At 50.6% G+C, this 20,040-nt stretch overlaps 1 protein-coding gene across 8 annotated transcripts; it reads left to right on the forward strand.

Annotated features, from left to right (window-relative positions):
- Positions 1 to 144: 144 nt before the first annotated feature.
- On the forward strand, positions 145 to 19,801 carry MTG2 (mitochondrial ribosome associated GTPase 2). 8 transcript variants are annotated; one of them, XM_033186960.1, is made up of 10 exons: positions 6,003 to 6,053; positions 7,534 to 7,603; positions 10,254 to 10,321; positions 10,458 to 10,680; positions 11,275 to 11,436; positions 12,773 to 12,920; positions 14,632 to 14,747; positions 15,404 to 15,622; positions 15,775 to 15,913; positions 16,911 to 19,801. In XM_033186960.1, exons 4-10 carry the CDS (start codon positions 10,477 to 10,479, stop codon positions 17,303 to 17,305), a joined length of 1,383 nt encoding a protein of 460 aa, XP_033042851.1. In that variant the 5' UTR covers positions 6,003 to 6,053; positions 7,534 to 7,603; positions 10,254 to 10,321; positions 10,458 to 10,476; the 3' UTR covers positions 17,306 to 19,801. The 8 variants fall into 8 exon arrangements, with proteins under 8 accessions (XP_033042855.1, XP_033042850.1, XP_033042852.1 ...); XM_033186959.1 differs by lacking the exons at positions 6,003 to 6,053; positions 7,534 to 7,603 and adding an exon at positions 181 to 216; XM_033186961.1 differs by lacking the exons at positions 6,003 to 6,053; positions 7,534 to 7,603 and adding an exon at positions 201 to 216 and having other exon boundaries at positions 10,472 to 10,680.
- Positions 19,802 to 20,040: the final 239 nt, after the last annotated feature.

The raw sequence follows: 20,040 nt of genomic DNA on the forward strand, positions 1-20,040 counted from the left end.
AGGGCGCCGGCGAAAAGCGCGGGTGCAGCTGAGATCTCCGCAGCCTTCCCGCTGTTCCTCCTGCTCCCGCTCCTAGGGACAAGGTCCCTTCTCGGTTCCGCCGGCGTGTTTTCTGCACCTGCGCACTAGGCGAGCCTTGGGGCTGCCCAAGCCGAGAGGCCCCGGAAGTGGTCGGCCGCTTGCGACGCCCCGGAAGTGACGTGCTCTCCGGAGCCGGTGAGTGCGGGAGTGGGGAGCTTGGTCCCCGGGGGTGGTCGCGGCCCGGGTGCGAGGAGGGGCCTCGGGTTTGGCCGCCGGGTACCGGGGACGCTGGGAGCGGGAGAGGCCCCGGCCTAGGAGCTGAGAGGCCTGGAGGGCTGCCGGGCTGCGAACCGCGGTGGGGAGCGGCGCCTTGCTCCCCAGTCTTGCCCCACTCTCCGCAGAGCCGCGTTTGGGGGTCGGAAGTCTTGTCAGCCACCCGCGTGGTTCTGTCACAGGAATGGGTGCCGCGTGTGAGTTCCGAGTCAAGTTGTTTAGGAATTTGCCTAAGTATTTGCCTAATACTTAGGGCTCTAAGTATTAAACATTTTCTTCTGGAATTTTAAAGTGATGATTGGTAGTGTACAGTTGCACAAAACAACATAAATATATGCACATTTGGATGATAAAAATAAAGTTTTGTATTGTAAACGCTCCTCGAGGAGACGCATTGCCAGATAGTTCACTCTCCGTGTGTGGCTTTTGCCCTGTGAGCGCCAGTTATCCGTCTGTTCCCGTTTACGTTCTCATAGCTGTAGAGACCGAGGAATGGCGTTCGCGCAGACCTGTAGATGGGAATCAGAGGAGTTGTTGGGCAATGTCGCTGGAGAAATACCTTTCTTTTGTAAAGGGGTGGACCCATTTTAAAAAAATAGGAAAGGATAACTCATATTGTTTTAAACGCAAGTTCGTCCTCAGACAGTTCTGTTTTAGCAGAGAGAACGTAGCAAAACTTGAGAAAATGGATTCCTTTGAAATTAGCCTGGCCTTAGTCCCTTGGGAAGTCTATGTGTACGCGAACCTCAGTGGGAAGATTCCTGTGGTAAAATGCGGGTGTCAGCAACATGCCAGGGAGGCCAGAGGATACTGTGTGACTTTGGGCAAGTGATTTAACCTCTCTGAGTCTCAGCCTCCGCTGCTTTAGATGGGCATAAAAAATGTAAAGTCAAGAATCAGGTTTCTGCTGAGTGCGGTGGCTCACACCTGTAATCCCAGAACTTTGGGAGGCCGAGTCGAGCAGATCATGAGGTCAGGAGTTCAAGACCAGCCTGGCCAACATGGTGAAACCCCATATCTACTAAAAATACAAAAAAGTAGCCGGGCGTGGTGGCAGGCACCTGTAATCCCAGCAACTTGGGAAACCGAGGCAGGAGAATCGCTTGAACCTGGGAGGTGGAGGTTGCAGTGAGCCGAGACTGCACCACTATGCTCCAGCCTAGGCAACAGCGCGAGACTCTTTCTCAAATACATTAAAAAAAAAAAAAAAAAAAAAATCGTGTTCATGCTCACAGGAGGATTTGAGGAGGGTTTATAAAGGGACCGTTTGCAAAGAGAGTATAGGTTAAAAATGGCGGTTGGTCCTTTATCCTGGAACTGTGTCAGTGGAGCTTCTACTCCTGGACGCCGAAAGATCAGAGAAGACAGCAGTACCAGGAGAGGGAAGAGGCACTGGGGAGGGCTTCTTGGACTGGAGGTGTAAGCCTCAATCGGAGTGGGCAAGGAGGTCTGTGTCCCAGCCTCCTGCTCCTGCCTCCGGTCTCTGGTAGACAGCCAGGTCCCAGTAGGTTTTCCTAAGGGGCAGGCTCAGGCTCCTGACACACAGCACAGGGCAGGGTGGAAAGCTGGTCTGGAAAAGCAAGTGGAAGATAGCTCGGCATGCAGTATTACCCCTCACAGGGTATTATTGTTAGGAATACATTTCAAAGTGGATATATTGGTCGGGCATGGTGGCTCACGCCTGTGATCCCAGCACTTTGGGAGGCCGAGGCAGGTGGATCACCTGAGGTCGGGAGTTCGAGACCAGCCTGGCCAACATGGTGAAACCCTGCCTCTGTTAAAAATACAAAATGAGCTGGGTGTGGTGGTAGGTGCGTGGGGGTGGATACTCGGGAGGCTGAGGCGGGTGGATCACTTGAACCCACGAGACGGAGGTTACAGTGAACCGAGATCCCACCATTGCTCTCCAACCTGGGCTACAAGAGTGAAACTCTGCCTCAAAAAAAAAAAAATGCCAGGCGCGGTGGCTCACGCCTGTAATCCCAGCACTTTGGGAGGCCGAGGTGGGCGGATCACGAGATCAGGAGTTCAAGACCAGCCTGGCCAACATGGTGAAACCCTGTCTCTACTAAAAACACAAAAATTTGCCAGGCGTGGTGGCACATGGCTGGCTGTAATCCCACCTACTCCGGAGGTTGATGCAGGAGAATCCCTTGAACCCGGGCGGGGGAGGTTGCAGTGATCAGAGATCACACCACTGTACTCCAGCCTGGGTGACAGAGCGAGACTCCGTCTCCAAAAAAAAAAAAAATATATATATATATATACACACACACACACACACACACACAAATTAGCTGGGCGTGGTGATGGGTGCCTGTAATCCCAGCTTCTTGGGAGGCTGAGGCACGAAAATTGCTTGAACCCAGGAGGCGAAGGTTGCAGTGAGGTGAGATCATGCCATTGCACTCCAACCTGGGTGACAGAGTGAGACTCCTGTCTCAAAAAAACTTTCTGTGATGAGGGCAGTGTTCTAATCTGTGCTGTCCCATATGGTACCCACTCGCAATGTGACCATGAGCACTTAGATGTTGCCTGAGGGACTGAGTTTTTACATTTTAGTTAATTTTAGCCAAATGGCCACTTTGGCCAGTGGGGACTGTACTGGACAGGTCAAGGACAGCCTTGTTGGAAGGAAGATAAAGACACCAAAGAGCGGCGTGAAACAGTGGAATTTGTTCATCCAGCAAGGGAGAGCCACAGCACTCAGCGGACCTCCAAAGAGAAATTGAAAGGGCAAACAGGAGGAAGCAAATTAGGCAAGAGTCTGAGTTCAGGTCTCTGGTTGGCTTTGCAGCCTTCTCTGCGGTTGATCTTCAGGTTCCGTGTCACCGGCGTCAGGAAGTCTGGTTTCCAGAATATCCGGGCTGGATGGTGTAACGTTCCAGCAGGCTGAGCTGTGACTGTGCTTGTGTTGATGAGCCCGAGTCGTTTTTCCCGGGCCTGTTTTTATGCCCCACCCCTGACCCTTCCCATCTGATAGCTCTGGGTTAAGTCTTTTCACCTGTCTGCCTCAGTTTCCGCAACTTTAAAATGAAGATGATGAAAGACTTCACAGTTTTACAAGGACTGAATGAGTTAATCCCTGAAAAATACTTAGAACAGTATTTTGCAAGTAGTGAGGTAGAGGTCTTGAAGGTTTATTGTTAAATTATTTTCAGGTACTTTTTGTATTTGGCACTGCCATAAATGGGGTTTTTTTCTTAATTTTAATTGACAGTTGTTTGCAGCTGGTATTTAAGAATACAATTGATGCCAGGCGCGGTGGCTCAAGCCTGTAATCCCAGCACTTTGGGAGGCCGAGACGGGTGAATCACGAGGACAGGAGATCGAGACCATCCTGGCTAACACGGTGAAACCCCGTCTCTACTAAAAACTACAAAAACTAGCCAGGCGAGGTGGCGGCGCCTGTAGTCCCAGCTACCCGGGAGGCTGAGGCAGGAGAATGGCGTGAACCCGGGAGGCGGAGCTTGCAGTGAGCTGAGATCCGGCCACTGCACTCCAGCCTGGGTGACAGAGCGAGACTCCGTCTAAAAAAAAAAAAAAAAAAAGATACAATTGATTTTTTTATATTAGCCTGATAACCTGCCATCTTGCTCAGTTACCTTATTGCCTTCTTGTAGACTTCCTGGGGCTTTTTTTTTTTTTTTTTTTTTTTTTTGAGATGGAGTCTCGCTCTGTTACCCAGGCTGGAGTGCAGTGACGTGATCTCAGCTCAGTGCAACCTCCGCCTCCCAGGTTCAAGCGATTCTCATGTCTCAGCCTACCGAGTAGCCAGGACTACAGGCGCCCGCCATCACACCCGGCTAATTTTTATATTTTTGGTAGAGATGGGGTTTCACCATGTTGGCTAGGCTGGTCTCGAACTCCTGATCTCAAATGATCTGCCCACCTCGGCCTCCCAAAGTGCTGGGATTACAGGCGTGAGCCACGGCGCCCGGCCTTCCCTGGGATTCTCTATGGAACTCTGTCCTCTCTTCTGTAAACAGGGACAGTTTTATTTCTTCCTTTTTTCCTTTCTTTTTTTTTCCCTTTATTTCAGTGTGTGAAAGGACATTGTTGCATAGGAATGGTGCATGTGGGGGCCCTTTTTCTCCATCGTGGGAGGTAACCGTTCAGTCTTTCTTCATTAAGTGTGATTAGCTATAGGCCCCACGTAGCGCCCTTATCAGGGCGAAGATGTTCCCGTCTGTTCCCAGTTTGCTGAGATGTTTTGTTTTCCTCCTCATGAGTGGGTATTGAGACGGTGGTACCACCTGTTGATACAGAGAAGTGCCTGGGCTGAGTTTTGACTGCTTGATGTGGCCTTGTGTTGAGATGACCACTACTAGGTCTTGATGTGTGATCCTTTCTGAACTGCTGGATTCAATGGGGTGATATTTTGTTAAGAGTTATTTGCATCTATGTTCATGAGGGGTGTGGTCTATAATTTTATTTTTTCACAGTGTCAGTTTTTGGTACTAGCCTCATAGGATGAGTTGGATAGTGATCTGACTTCCTCTGTTTTCCAAAAAAGCTTGTGTAAGGTTGGCATTGTTTCTTCCTGGAATGTTACATGGAATTTACCAGGAAAACAAGCCGAGCTAGAGTTTTCCTTTGAGGAGTGTTCTTTTATAACAAATTTAACTTCTTGAGTAGATACAGGGCTGTTTTAGATTTATTCTTGTGTTTCTTTAATAAGTTGCCTTGTTCAAGAAATGTGTCCATTTCATGTAAGTTGAATTTGTTCCTGAATTTGCTGGCGTAAGGTTGTTTCTAGCATTCTCTTGCCCTTCTGCTGTCTGTAAGGTGTGTGCTGAGACCCTCGTTGAACATTCCTGACAGTGGAGATTCGTGCTCTCTCATTTTCTGGATCAGGCTGGCTAGAGGTGTGTTAGCTTGTCTTTTCAGTGAGTCTGTTTTTTCCGTTACGTCTTATTGTTGTCTCTTTGTTTTTTTCTGCTTTGTATGATTCTCCTCCTTCTACTCCATGCTTACTTTGTTCTTTCTGGTTTCTTGATTTGGAGCCTTAGGTCACTGATTTTAGATCTTTCTGCTTTACCAAGGTAACCATTAGAACTGTAAGTTTCCTTCTAAACATTGCTTTAGCTGCATCTCTTAAATTCTGGTATTTCGTGGTGGCGGGCGCCTGCAGGCCCAGCTACTCGGGAGGCTGAGGCAGGAGAATGGCGTGAACCTGGGAGGCGGAACTTGCAGTGAGCTGAGATTGCGGCACTGCACTCAAGCCTGGGTGACAGAGCGAGACTCTGTCTCAAAAAAAAAAGAAAATTCTGGTATTTTGCATTTTCATTATCATTCAGTTCAAAACATTTTCCGGTTTCTCTTTTGATTTCTTCTCTGACCTGTGGATTATTTAGAAGAAGCTTGTTTAATTTGCAGGTTTCCTAGATATTTTCTAGCTATTGACTTCCAATTTAATTCTGAGAATATTCCCTATGGTTGGCATTCATATACTTCCCACCCCCTCCAAAGCCACAGGAGCTCTGTCACCCATGCTGGACTGCAGTGGTGTAATCACAGTTCACTGCAGCCTCCAACTCTCGGGCTTAAGTGACCCTCCCACTTAGCCTCCTAAGTAGCTGGTATTATAGGCATGCACCACCATGTCCAGCTAATGAGCTAATTTTCTTTTTTTTTTTTTTTTTTTTTTTGGTGGACACAAGGTCTCACTATTTTGCCCAGGCTGTTCTCGAATTCCTGGCCTCAAGTTATCCAAGTTATCCTCCCGCCTTGGGCCTCCCAAACTGCTGGGATTACAGGTATGAGCCACTGCACCCAGCCTTTCTGTATACTTTAAATAATCTCTAGATTATTTATAGTACAATACAATGTAAATGCTATGTAAATAGCTGTTATACTTTATTTTTTAAATGTAAAAAAATTGTATTGTTACTGTTTTGTTTGTTTTCCGGATATTTTTGATCTGAGGTTTGTTGACTCCACAAATACGGAGGGCTGACTGTATATGATTTCTCTTAAATGTATTGAGACTTCTTTGTGACACATCTTATGGTCAGTTTTGGTGAATATTCCACCTGTACCTGAAAATAGTGTATATTTTACAGTTGTTGGATGTACTGTTATATAAATGTCAACTAGATAAATATTTTGATAGTATTGTTCAGATTTTGTATCTTTACTGTTTTTCTATTTTTAGACATAGGGTCTCAGGCCAGGTGTGGTGCTTGTAATCTCATGCTTGTAATCTCAGCACTTTGGGAGGCCAAGACAGGAGGATCGCTTGAGACCAGGCTGGGTAACTGGGAGACCCCGTCTCTGCAAAAAAATTTTAGAAGTTAGGCACAGTGGCACTTACCTGTAGCCCCAGCTACTCGGGAGGCTGAGGCAGGAGGATCTCTTTAGTACAGGAAGTCAAGGCTGTAATGAGCTGTGATTACGTCACTGCACTCCAGCTTGGGTGACAGAGTGAGAAAAAAAAAAAAAAGGGTCTCGTTCTCTTATTATTGCTCAGGCTGGAGTGTGGTGGTGTATTCACAGCTCACAGCAGCTTTGAATTCTTGGGCTCAAGTGATCCTCCCGCCTCAGCCTCCCAAGGAGCTAGGTCTACAGGGGTGCGCCACCATGCCCAGCTGATTCCTTCAGTAGAGACAGAGGTCTTGCTATTTTGCCCAGGCTGGTCTCGAACTCATGACTTCAAGAGTTCTTCCCGCCTTGGCCTCCCACAGTTCTGGGATTACAGCCAGGAACCGCTGTGCCCAGCTGGCTCTTTTTTTTCTACTTTGTCAGCCTCTGCCTTTTAATTAGAATTTGTACACATGAACATTTAATAAAATGATGTATATGGTTAGATTTAGATGCACTTTTATTATTGCTTTCCTGTTTGTCCCCTCTGTTTTTTGTTGTTTGTTCTTTTTCTTCTGAATTGTTGGGCACGTTCTGAGCATTTCATTTATCTGTTGGCTTCTCGGATCTGTGTCTTTGTGTTGTGTCTTAGGCATTGCCCTGGAGGTTCCAGTCTGCGCACCTCTTAGCCTTCACTGTCTGCTCAGAGTTCATACTGTGCCCCTCACAGAAACGTGGGGACCTTGCAGTCGTCTGGGTCTCTTGAATCCCCTCCTGACCTTTCTGTTGCCTTTCATGTGTATTACCTCTATGCGTGTTGGAAGCCCACTACACAATATTTTTTTGTCTACAGTCTTACATATTTAAGAACTCCTAAGAGGAAAACGATAGCATTTTATATTTACCATTTCTGTTGCTCTCCCTTCCCTCCTCAAGATCCAGGCTTCCCTCTGGTATCATTTTCCTTCAACCCGAGGAACTTTCTTGAGCGTTCCTCATACAGCAGGTATATTAGTGACAAACTGTGTTCGTTTTCTGCCATCTGAGAATCTTTATTGCACCTTCCTTTCTGAAAGATATTTTCCCTGCATATAGAATGCATCGATGCCTCTTTTCTTCAAGCACTTAAAAATATCCCTACATAATGGTTAAAAGCAGGGTGGATCCTGGCCTGGACCCTGGAACAGAAGGACACTCTTGGGAAACTGCTGAGCCCTGAGCCTCACCTGGAGCTCAGTTAGTAGCAGTGCACCAGTGGAGGCCACACAGGCGCGGCTGTGGGGGACACTGGGAGGAAGTCCGTGGGGCTGCCTTTGCACTTGTCCACAAATCTAAAACCATCTCAAAATCAGCGGTCCTTTAAAATATATTTACAGGAAGGATATCAAGGGGAGGGTGTCCCATGGACAGGTGGGCCAGCATGGGAACTCAGCCAGTCGGGGAACAGAGACGCGTCGAAGAATGGGGAGCTCTGGGAGCAGGCGGGGAGGTGGAACTGTGGGCAGGTCCCAGTAGGGGTAGAGCAGCTCCATAAGTATCTTAAAGAGCATGGAGGCTCAGTTTCTTACAGTCGGAGAATGGAGTTACCAGGACCACAAGAGAAAATTAGAATGAGCCCAGAGTGCTGAACTGGGAACGAGGACGTCCTGCTTACAGCTGGCCTGCCGCCTCCTGTGTCAGGGCCGGCCTGGGAGTCAGGAGAGGCTGAGGAAGCCGGGATTGGGACGTAGACTCTCCTGAGGGGAGCGGCGCTGCTGGGACTGGGGCCCACGTGGGAGGGTATGGGGAGGGGCTGTTGGTCATGGCCAGTCTCCATGGCACCCTGGTTCTGGAGGGGACACCATTGTCTGTGGGAAACACACATGGAATGTTCTGGGTGTAGGGAAGTCCAGTCGGCGACTGACTCAAGTGATTCAGGAGGAAGTTCTTTGTGCTCTTCTTCCAGGTTTTCTGTGAGTGCCTCAGAATTAAAGCAGAATGGCCAAGGACTCCGCAGAGGTAGTGACCCCCCAAAGGAGGTGGCACCTTTTTGGAGGAGTGAGGCCCAGGAGAGGGAGGCGTCCGAGGCACTGCAAGGGAGGAGGCGGGCGGTGTCCCCTCGTTGTGCTCCCGCGCTGGCCTCGTGTTGAGTTTTCAGCCATCCCCTTCAGTACACACCTCTCGTAGTCAGGACGGGGAACGCCTTGTAAGGTCCCTCCTGTGTGACCTGCTGAAGAATGGGGAGCTCTGAAAGCAGGAGGGCATTTGTGCTCATGGTGAAGGGAGGGACTGTCCTCTCCTGGAGGGCAGGGTCAGTGACTTCCTCACTGTGCCCTTGGCACCTGCAAGGTAGCTGGCTGTCATGAGCGGTGGAGTGAGTGAGTGACGGCTTAAATGAGGCTTTGAGAGTGACAGTAGCTGGCACTTAGAGTCTGCAGCTGTGCCGACCCTGTCACCCCAGGGGTTTTTCCACCCACACCACACATCAGGCACCAAATGTGTGGGTTTTCCACACCAACAATTGGCCAGTCCTCTGCAGACACCAGCCAGTCATCCTGTGATTCAGTTCACTCTGACCCTGCCGTGGTGATCACGGACCCCGGGGTTAGGGGCTCAGTCACACCAACCTGCCCCCCACTTCAGATGTTGACCGCAAGTAGTGGGTCCCTGGGGTACCCACACTTCTGTCCATCTTGCTACACATTGGGGGTTCCTATGACCCCTTCAGGTTTGATGATTTGCGGGAGTGGCTCACAGAACTCAGGAAGGCACTTGGTTTGCATTGCCAGTTTACTATAAAGGATGCCACAGCGGGCACAGGTGGGCAGCTGGGTGAGGAGGGGCACGGGCGAGGCCCAGAGGGTCCTGAGCACAGGAGCCTTTGTACCCAGGGAGTTCTGTGGCTGCCCTCACAGCACAGGGATGAGTTCACCAAACTGAAAGCTTTCCCAAGCCACTCGTTCAAGGATTTCCATGGAGGCCTCGTCATGGAGACATGATCAATTATGAACTCAGCCTCCAGCCCCTCTCCCCTTTTTGGATGGTGGGGTGGGGCTGAAAGGCCCAGGCTTCTCATCATGGCTTGGTCTTTATGATGACCAGCCCCCTCCCAAGGCCATCCAGGAGCCCACCAAGAGGTGCCTCATTAGAACAGAAGACTGTCCTGTCACCCAGGACGTCCAAGGGTTTTAGGAGCTCTGTGCCAGGCACCCCTATCACCGCTGTCACTCAGGAAATTACCAGTGTTCTGAGAGCTGTGTGTCAGGAGCCAGGAGCAGAGGCCAAGTGTATGCTTCTCATTCTATCAGTGCCACAGCCAGGGCTGCTGTTGTGCAGCCATGTGGATCAGCTCAGCCCGTCCTCACCCAGCCCTGTCCTTACAAGTGAGGAGGCTGAGGCCACACAGGTGCGTGGCCTTCCCTTAGAGTTGCTTTCCAGAGCCTGGGTGCTTAGCCGCTATGCTCCATGTTTAATATTCTTGTGTTCCAATATAACAACTTGAAAATTACACAAGATAACACACTTGATAACATTTGAATAAATGGGTGTTTTTCAAGAAATTTTGACTTGCACTTCAGATTTCCTTTTTAATATTTTCGTTGAGTGGATACTTGCTATTCCATAAGAGGATATGTCCAGTGTTGTGGAAGATTTAATGTTTTAAATCCTTTGTACAGAAATCCTGCTCCCAAGTCACGGATAGGCTGACGGGTCAGAGGACGAGACGTGACTGAAGGCCGAGAGGGTGAGTGGCCAGGAGAGTCAGATCCATCAGTTTACTGGTTTGTTTGAGAAACATGCATGGAGACCTGCTGCATGAGACCCTCCTCTTCCGTTTCTGTTTCATGCCCAGGATTAAACCAAGTATCTCATTTTGCCAGTCTTACTTCTGTAGGGGCCATGACAGCTGCAAGGCTTTTCTCAGCAAGATTGAGGACCGTGTTTGAGGACGTGGGGCATTGGGCTTTGTCCACATGGGCCGGCCTCAAGCCCAGCCGGCGACTACCACAGCAGGCTTCTCCCAGGCTACTCTCGGTCGGCCACGCGGACCACGCCAAGCATCGGGAACTCCCGGGGAAGAAGCCGCTCTCTGAGAAAAAGCTGGTGAGACTTCTAGAGTTAGAGCAGCTTGCCTGTCTCCTCCTCAGAAGGCACAGGGTGTGGTTTTGGGTCCTCCTCTTGATCTCATCTCTGTGATCTTAGGGATGGGGCACGTGGAGCTTCTTGAAAATAATGGGGTGAAACGCAGGCCTGTGTGCGAAATCCCACACTCAGCAGATCCCAGCAGGCTGGGAGAGGCGCTGGGTGTTTGGAAAGCTGTGATACAGGGTGCTCATTTTACCATGAGCCTGTGTATCTTACATGTATGTTACATATATCCTTTAATATGTGTGGCTATTTCTTAAAACAAATGTGGGGGCTGGGTGTGGTGGCTCATGCCTGTTATCCCAGCACTTTGGGAGGCTGAGGCAGGCGGATCACTTGAGGTCAGGAGTTCGAGACCAGCCTGGCCAACATGGTGAAACCCTGTCTCTACTAAAAAAAAAAAAATTTTTTTAAATAAATAAATAAATAAAAATAAAACAAGTCGGGGCAATAGACCCTCTATTTTATGGTTCTTTAAGCCTTACAAGTTTTTCTTGTTCTGTTTACCAAAACCTCCTATTTAAAACATGAATTATCTCTAATAAATTCAAGAAAATGCACCTTGATGACTCCCTTCATTTCCTCCTGAATGGAGGGGCTTCAGATAAGCATTCCTGGGACAAACGGCACTTCCAGTGGAAAAGCTGCTTTGGTGGGATGTGTGCTCAAATAGCTGAATGTCTGCACAGCCTTGTCTCATCCCCAGGAGAGAAAGTGAGTCGAGGTTTTGTCCTCCGTGTAGTGCTCACCAGTGGGGCTTTCTTCCCTGACTGGTGGGTTCTGCTTGCGTTGGCACATGACGGCGTTACACATTGAGATTTGGAAATAGCAGTTCATGGTTTTTCCACATGGTGGTGCCAAAGAATCTTAAAATGTTTGTGTATTTTCTTTTGAAAGAAAAAAAAAAAGCTGCATTTAAGGAGTATTAGATGGGAGTGCAGAGGCAGCAGCCCTGGGTGGTGTCAGAGCCAGGGCGCATCTGTCTGTGCACGTGGGCAGAAGCCAGGCGTCCTCCCTAGGGTGTGGTGAGGTTGCGGCACCCTGGGCCACAGGAGCTGACCCTCTTGTGGTAGGAGCTGTTGTGTGTTGAACAGTAACCTAGTTGGTTCTCTTTATCCAGATTGTACCTACCTTAGTGACCTAAAGAACAGCTTTCCCGGCCGGGCGCGGTGGCTCACGCCTGTAATCCCAGCACTTTGGGAGGCCGAGGCGGGTGGATCACGAAGTCAGGAGATCGAGACCCCCCTGGCTAACATGATGAAACCCCATCTCTACTAAAAATACAAAAAGTTAGCCGGGTGTGGTGGCAGTCGCCTGTAGTCCCAGCTACTCAGGAGCCTGAGGTGGGAGAATGGCGTGAACCCAGGAGGCGGAGCTTGCAGTGAGAGATCACGCCACTGCACTCCAGCCTGGGCGACAGAGCGAGACTCTGCCAAAAAAAAAAAACAAAAAACTTTTCCTCCAGCAAGGGGCTCAGTTTGCATCACTACATTTTTTAAATGAGCCCTGTTTTCATCAGGCCCCAGAAAATACTCTTTCTTCTGAGTCGAAAGCCTGGTAATTGTCCAGGAACGACTCTAACTCCCTGTTTCCCTATCGCATCCTGGGAAACTGGAACTTTCTAAGAATAAAGATCTATGATTGCAGGAATGGTTTTTTGTTTTGTTTTGTTTTTTAATGGAAAAACACATTATTTAAGGAATATTTCCTAAACAAGATGTGGGTTTTTTAGGTTAAAAATGCTGATTTTTGTTGTTGTTGGTTTTAAATCAGTCTCACCCAGAATAAGAAATGCTGAATTTTTGAAGTGTAGGTTCACACAGAATACTTACATCTGCATTGTGGGTTTACCTTGGTCTACAAATGCTACTGACTTGTGGGAACTGTTTTTTTTCTTTGGATTTTAGAAGCAATTAGCAGGATTAGTGTCATTAACCTGTAATTGTAATAGGCTGTCGTAAATGGAAGAGGCACATCTCAAATGGATGTATGGTCTCGTGAAAGGACCTCGGAGTGTTGAGATGACGTGGGATACTTGTGCTCTCTGTAGAAAAGGTATTTTGTGGACTGTCGGAAAGTGCTTGTCTGTGGAGGAAACGGAGGCGCCGGGGCAAGCTGCTTCCACAGTGAGCCCCGCAAGGAGTTTGGAGGCCCTGATGGAGGGGACGGAGGCAACGGCGGACACGTCATTCTGAGAGGCAGGTGCCCTGGGGCAGTGCGGGCTGGTCTAGGGAGAGGCTGAGGCAGGAGGATCACTTGAGCCTGTAAGTTCAAGGCCAGCCTGGACAATATAGCAAGACCGTGTCTTTTTTTTTTTTTTTGGTCTCAAGGTTTGTGGATCTACAAAAAATTTTTGAAAAAATTAGCCAGACGTGATAGCGTCCACCTGTGGTCCCAGCTACTCAGGAGGATTACTGGAACCTAGAAGTTCAAGGCTGCAGTGAGTCGTGATCACACCACTGCATTCCAGCATGGGTGACAGAGCCTGTCTAAAAAAAAAAGTAAAAAATTTTAAAACCCAGTTAGGCACAGTGGCTTATGCCTGTAATCCCAGCACTTTGAGAGGCCAAGGTGGGGGATCACTTGAGCCTAGGCGTTTGAGACCAGGCTGGGCAACATAGTGAGACCCTGTCTCTTAAAAAATAATAATAATAACCAGATGTGGTGGCACACACTGATAGTCCCAGCTACTCGGGGCTGAAGCAGGAGGATGGCTTGAGCCTAGGAGGTCGAGGCTACAGTGAGCTCTGATTATGCCACGGCACTCCAGCCTGGCCAACAGAGGAAGACCCTGTCTCAAAAAAATAAACAAAAAAACCCCTGATGTATGGATATCATTTTTATAAATTATATGGATATTCAGCCAGACACGGTGGCTCATAGCTGTAATCCCAGCACTTTGGGAGGCCGAGGTGGAGGTATCGCCTGAGGTCAGGAGTTCGAGACCAATCTGGCCAACATGGTGAAACCCCGTCTCTACTAAAAATACAAAAAAACAAATTAGCTGGGTGTGGTGGCGGGCACCTGTAATCCCAGCTGCTCAGGAGGCTGAGGCAGGAGAATTGCTTGAGCCTGGGAGACGGATGTTGCAGTGAGCCAAGATCATGCCACTGCACTCCTGCCTGGCCGATAGAGCAAGACTCTGTCTAAAAAAAAAAAAAGAAAAAGCAACTTTGAACGTGTGTTTTTCTGTTTGTTTTTTTTTTTTGAGACGGAATCTTGCTCTGTCGCCCAGGCTGGAGTGCAGTGGTGTGATCTCCACTCAATGCAAGCTCCGCCTCCCGGGTTTACGCCATTCTCCTGCCTCAGCCTCCCGAGTAGCTGGGACTACAGGCGCCGCCACCACGCCCGGCTAGTTTTTGTATTTTTAGTAGAGACGGGGTTTCACCGTGTTAGTCAGGATGGTCTCGATCTCCTGACCTCGTGATCCACCCGTCTCGGCCTCCCAAAGTGCTGGGATTACAGGCGTGAACCACCGCGCCCGGCCTTGTTTTGTTTTTTAATTTCAGGAGCCCAGAGTTTCCTGTCAGGGAACCTGACGTGCCGGTCGCGTGAAAGCACGAGGCCTGTGTGGGGGTCTCAGTGTTGCTGCCAGCTGCTGGTTTTATTCACACTCACTCAGCACAGACGCAGAGCAAGCTGGGAACGAAGCGTTCACAACAAAATCATAGAATATAACTACTTTAAAAAATGAGAAATTTAAACATTTTCAGAAATGATAGCACTTTTTGAAGGAAAATAAGAATTTCACTTTTAAAAAATGACACTGCTGGTTCTGTAACTTCTGCTGCAGCCTCACTCCTCGCTTCCATACATATTTTTAAGGTTCTTAAACTGGACCCAGAGACGTCAGCAATAGGCCGTGGTTGCCGTAACACAAAGGGACTGAGATTCTTGTTCTCGCTTTAGTTGACCAGCAAGTCAAGTCCCTGTCGTCAGTCCTGTCGCGGTACCAGGGTTTCAGTGGAGAAGACGGCGGCAGTAAAAACTGCTTCGGGCGCAGTGGCGCCGTCCTCTACGTCCAGGTGAGCCGAGACTGCCAGAGCTGGCCCTGTCCCTGTTGTTCTGGACCATCCGGCTCCTGGGGGCCACTGTGTGACCCACGGGGCCCCTGTGACTTGACACCCACAGCCAGGAAGCAGCACAGTGGAAACAGAGGCTGGCAGACAGCGGAAAAGCAGCCCCGCCCCTCGAAGAACCCCAGACAGGCATTAGTAGCAGGGTCGCACCACGTGCGTGTCTAGTGAAACACTCAGGAAGTGATTCTCTTACCAAGAGGGGGCCCTGGCATGCACACTTCCTCTGCCTCTGGCCCCACGAGTCGCCCTCTGACTGAGGGAGGCCACTGGCACCCAGCGGGCCTGCATCTCCTTTGTGAACTGAGTTCACTCTTCTCTTAGATTAGCTGTTTTCCGGTTGCTTCAGTTCACCCTAATGTTTTAGAAACACTATTTGAAAAAGCACTTTGTGCAGTCAGAAGGGTGTGTACCCAGCCCCTTGAAACCTCTGGAGCTCTGGGACCTTTTCCTTGTACTCCAGAGCTGTTAGCAGAGGTGAGTGGGGCCGGCAGCCACCGGCACAGTCCGCTCTTCTTTCCTTAGCACTTGCTTCAGGAATGGGTTAAGGCCACCTGTCCTCACTGCTCATAGAGCTCAGCTGATGAGTGCCTGCTGTTTCCCAGGTCCCCGTGGGCACGCTGGTGAAGGAGGGAGGCAGAGTCGTGGCCGACTTGTCTTGCGTGGGAGACGAGTACATCGCCGCACGGGGCGGGGCAGGAGGGAAAGGCAACCACTTCTTCCTGGCCAATGACAACCGTGCCCCTGTGACCTGTACCCCTGGACAGCCAGGACAGCAGCGCCTTCTCCACCTGGAGCTCAAGACGGTGGCCCACGCCGGGATGGTAGGTGTCCCCGCTGCCAACAGCATCTGCACACACCGAACTCTAGAAAATCCACTGTTCTCGGTGGGGATTTGCCAGTGGCCTAGAAGAGAACAGCTGTGCGGCTCACCTTTTTCCCACCCGTACACTGCTGACTTCCCTCTTTCCCCCAGGTGGGATTTCCCAATGCCGGGAAGTCCTCACTGCTCCGGGCCATTTCAAACGCCAGACCTGCCGTGGCCTCCTACCCGTTCACCACCCTGAAGCCCCACGTCGGGACCGTCCACTATGAAGGCCACCAACAAATAGCAGGTAGAACTTGCAGAATTCTCCCAAAGGTTACATTTAAATGACATAATTCAGAAAAATAATGATGTAACTCTTAAATTTAGCTTTCTGTTTAAAGTGTAGCATTGCTGACCGGGCGCGGTGGCTCACGCCTGTAATCCCAGCACTTTGGGAGGCCAAGGTGGGTGGATCACGAGGTCAGGAGATCGAGACCATCCTGGCTAACACGGTGAAACCTCGTCTCTACTAAAAATATTCTACTAAAAATACAAAAAACTAGCCTGGCGTGGTGGCGGGCACCTGTAGTCCCAGCTACTTAGGAGGCTGAGGCAGGAGAATGGCGTGAACCCGGGAGGCGGAGCTTGCAGTGAGCTGAGATCACGCCACTGCACTCCAGCCTGGGCGACAGAGCCAGACTCCGTCTCAAAAAAAAAAGAAAGGAGTTCCAGCCCTGAGGACAGTATTTCTTCCCACTCTGTCTGTGCCCGTCTTGCATCTGCGGAAGCTCAGCAGCATCACACATGTGACTTAAAAGCTTTCCTTGTGCCGTTTGAGAGAATAAACCTTTTTCCCAGAAGACGATGTACCCATTAAAAATAGTAGCCTGCTGGTAAGGTTATTTGGACGGCACTTTTTATCTGCAGAGTACTCTACAATAATTTCTGTCAGTAATCAGATTATTAGTAGAGTACAGGCAGCCATTTTCCTCTTTTTTGAATCCTATTTGAAGCAGAAAGAGAAGGTATTAAATGTTCCCTACTAGATGGACCCATCGCCATGCCAGTCTCCCAAACGTCTCCAAGCCCTGAATTCCTCCGGTGTCAGTTGGCCCAATGAATCACCCAGGTGCTAAATCAGATGGCTTCAGTTCAAGGTGGTCCTTGAAAGGAAAGTGTTAGAACTCAGGAAATCCAGCCTCCGCAGTGGGCTCCAGGCCTTCCCTCCCAGACTCGAGATGGAAGGCACTCTTGGTGCTGGCTGGGCCGAGTGGTCACCTCGTGTGCCCCTGTCTTCCCTGCAGTGGCCGACATCCCTGGCATCATACGAGGCGCCCACCAGAACAGGGGTCTGGGGTCCGCCTTCCTCAGGCACATCGAGCGCTGCCGCTTTCTCCTGTTCGTGGTGGATCTTTCTCAGCGTGAGCCGTGGACTCAAGTTGACGATTTAAAATATGAACTGGAGATGTATGAAGAAGGCCTGTCTGAGAGGCCCCACGCAATCATCGCAAATAAGATTGACCTCCCTGAAGCCCGAGCCAATCTGTCCCAGCTCCGGGATCACTTGGGACGGGAGGTCATTGCGCTGTCAGCGCTGACTGGCGAAAACCTGGAACAGCTGCTGCTGTACCTGAAGGTGCTGCATGACGCCTACGTGGAGGCCGAGCTGGGCCAGGGCCGCCAGCCGCTCAGGTGGTAGCCGCGCCAGAGCGGGGTCGCCTCTGGGCCTCCGTCTGAGCAAACCTGGGTGTGAACGCGGTGGCTTTGAATGCATAAAGAAAGTGCCTCGTGGACACACGGGAATTGTGGTGCTTCTGGGTCTCCGGGGCCCCGCCTGCTGGCCTGGGATGCCCTCAGGTGGGGGAGCATTCTGTGCCCCCAGCCCGCCTGCTCTCCGTATTGCCTGCGTCTGTCAGCGTGTGCCGACTGATTAGCCAGTGGGCTCGTTTGTGCTGATTAACACCCCTAATGAGGGGTTGGGTTGCCCGTGACGGGGTAGCCCTGCCGCTGACTCGGGTCTCCGCCGTGCATGCATGGACTCTTGGGTGAGCTCAGCAGAACCGCACGGTCAGAGCCCCAGCTCAGAGGTGCAGACCCCGGTTCTCAGCACAATGCCCATCATGCTTCCATGGCTTGCTACGGAGAGAGACCTCTGGATCCACATTGGGGTTGGGTCTGGCCCGTTGTCCAGCAGCCCTACGGTACAGCAAGCCCAGGCACCAGTGTCTCACTCAGCGAGGCTCACTCTTGCCCAAGGGGTGGGGCCGAGGACGCAAGTCCAGGCAGAGCAGCGCAGGCAGCTGTGTGCTTTTCTCCATCAGCCGTCTGAGAAGAGCAGTGAGGCCAGCTTCTTCCTGTCCTTCAGAACGCTGCACTGCGCTCGGTGGGAGCCAGGAAGCCTCAGGCTTCACGACTGAATGCACCCAATATCCGACCTGGCTGTGTGTTTCTGGCTGGGCTGCCGTGTGCACAGCAAGTTAACTAAAGGGGGTGTGGGCCATGGAACTGTCAGCGTTATTCCCGGAAGGCAGCCGTGGCCTGAGCAGGGTGTAGTGAGGAGTGGAAGGAGATATGTGCCTAGAAATGTGGGGCAGAATTTCCACTCGGCTCTGTTTGCTGGGGATTTAAAGAGAATCCTTGTGCTGCACCAGGCAGTTGCCAAGCCGAAGGGAGACGATGGGCATCCCTCGGTGGGACGGGAGCTAAGGGGGCCTTGCGTTTGCCCCTCGAGGCCGCCGCATCACCTTTTCTGTCCATGGTCTAAGTCTTTGCGGTCAGGTATTGATGCATCCGAGCCAGGCCCATGCCAGGTGTCTCCCTGACTGCAGAGGGGCCACAGGGCAAGGACAGCTCAGCTGCTGGCAGCCTGCCTGTCCCATAGACGCCCCCCAAGTAGTCTCTGACCTCTGACATGTCCCTGAGGGACCCCTAAGAAAGAAAGTGGAGAGGACACTCCAGAGGCTGACGTGGGAGGATCGCGTGAGCCTGCAAGGTCGAGGCTGCAGTGAGCTGTGATTGCACCACTGCACCACTGCACCCCAGCCTGGGTGACACAGCGAGACCCTGTCTCAAAAAAAAAAGAGAAAAAAACAGAGCATCCTGGGCGCAGTGACTCACGCCTGTAATCCCAGCACTTTGGGAGGCCGAGGCGGATGGATCATGAGGTCAGGAGATCGAGACCATCCCGGCTAACACGGTGAAACCCCGTCTCTACTAAAAATACAAAAAATTAGCCGGCCATGGTGGCGGCGCCTGTATTCCCAGCTACTCGGGAGGCTGAGGCAGGAGAATGGCGTGAACCCAGGAGGTGGAGCTTGCAGTGAGCCGAGATCGCGCCACTGCACTCCAGCCTGGGTGACAGAGCGAGACTCCGTCTCAAAAAAAACAACAACAACAAAGTGGAGAGGACAAAAAAGCAGAGAAGGATGATCAGAGGGGGACCCTCAGCCCTTCGAGGAGGGACAGCAGCCTCAGGTGAGATTAGCCACGGTCCTGGGCCGCTTCTCTGCACGCTGGGGTGGGGCGCACCTTGCACAGTAGGCCAGCGCCTGGGCTTTCAAGAAGAGCAATTCCGTTTTGATCTCACATCAAATCTGCAGCTAGAACATGACAGTCCTTTTACCTGAAGCTTTATTTTAATGTCTTATAATTTCAAAGGTCCTTCTATCCTAGAAACCAGAGATGGGTTTTGCATCTATTTGCTTTTTCTTTCAGGCCACCACAAAGGATTTTGTGGAGTCAACCCAGGCCTGAGAGCGTTAATTATCCCTGGCTTTCATCTTTATGCTCTTGCAGGGGGTTGCTCAAAATGCCTCGTGGCTCAACCTCTGCACGGAGCCCCTAGCCCAGCCTCCCTGTGGGTTGAAACCTTGATCTAGGCCTGACTCTGGGTGCTCTGGGGACAAGCCCTTGTCCTTGCTGAAGCTGAGGCTCCAGAGGGGGAGTCACCGCCACGAAGGTTGCCCAGAACTTTCCTTGCTGCAGAAAGCCCCAAGACTTCTCCCTGCCCCACACACAGCTTTTGCCGTCGCGTTCTAGAAGCTGACAGCTTTCTCTCCAACGCTGTTCTCCCTGGGTATGGTAAAGCTACACTTGGCTTCCCCAGGAGCTTCCTGCCTAGAAACAAATTTTTGCCACTCTGCTTTTCAAATGGGATATATGATTCATATACCATAAAATTCACCGCTTTCTATAATTCAGTGGTGGTTCATATGTTTAGAAGGTTGTGCAACTGTCACTGCTATTTCCAGAACATTTTAATCACCCCAAAAACCGACCCAGTCCCCGTAAGCATCAACCCCCTCTTCCCCCTCCTCCGGGCACCCACCCATCTACCTTCTGTCCACAGGGACCTGCCTTCCAGACAGATCCTGTAGTTGGAGTGTACACTATGTGGCCGTCTGTGCAGGTCTTTAGTAGCCATGCCTGAGGCGG

The sequence above is a fragment of the Trachypithecus francoisi genome, unplaced genomic scaffold, assembly GCF_009764315.1.
Source record: "Trachypithecus francoisi isolate TF-2019V2 unplaced genomic scaffold, Tfra_2.0 Lachesis_group21, whole genome shotgun sequence".
Taxonomy (NCBI): domain Eukaryota; kingdom Metazoa; phylum Chordata; class Mammalia; order Primates; family Cercopithecidae; genus Trachypithecus; species Trachypithecus francoisi.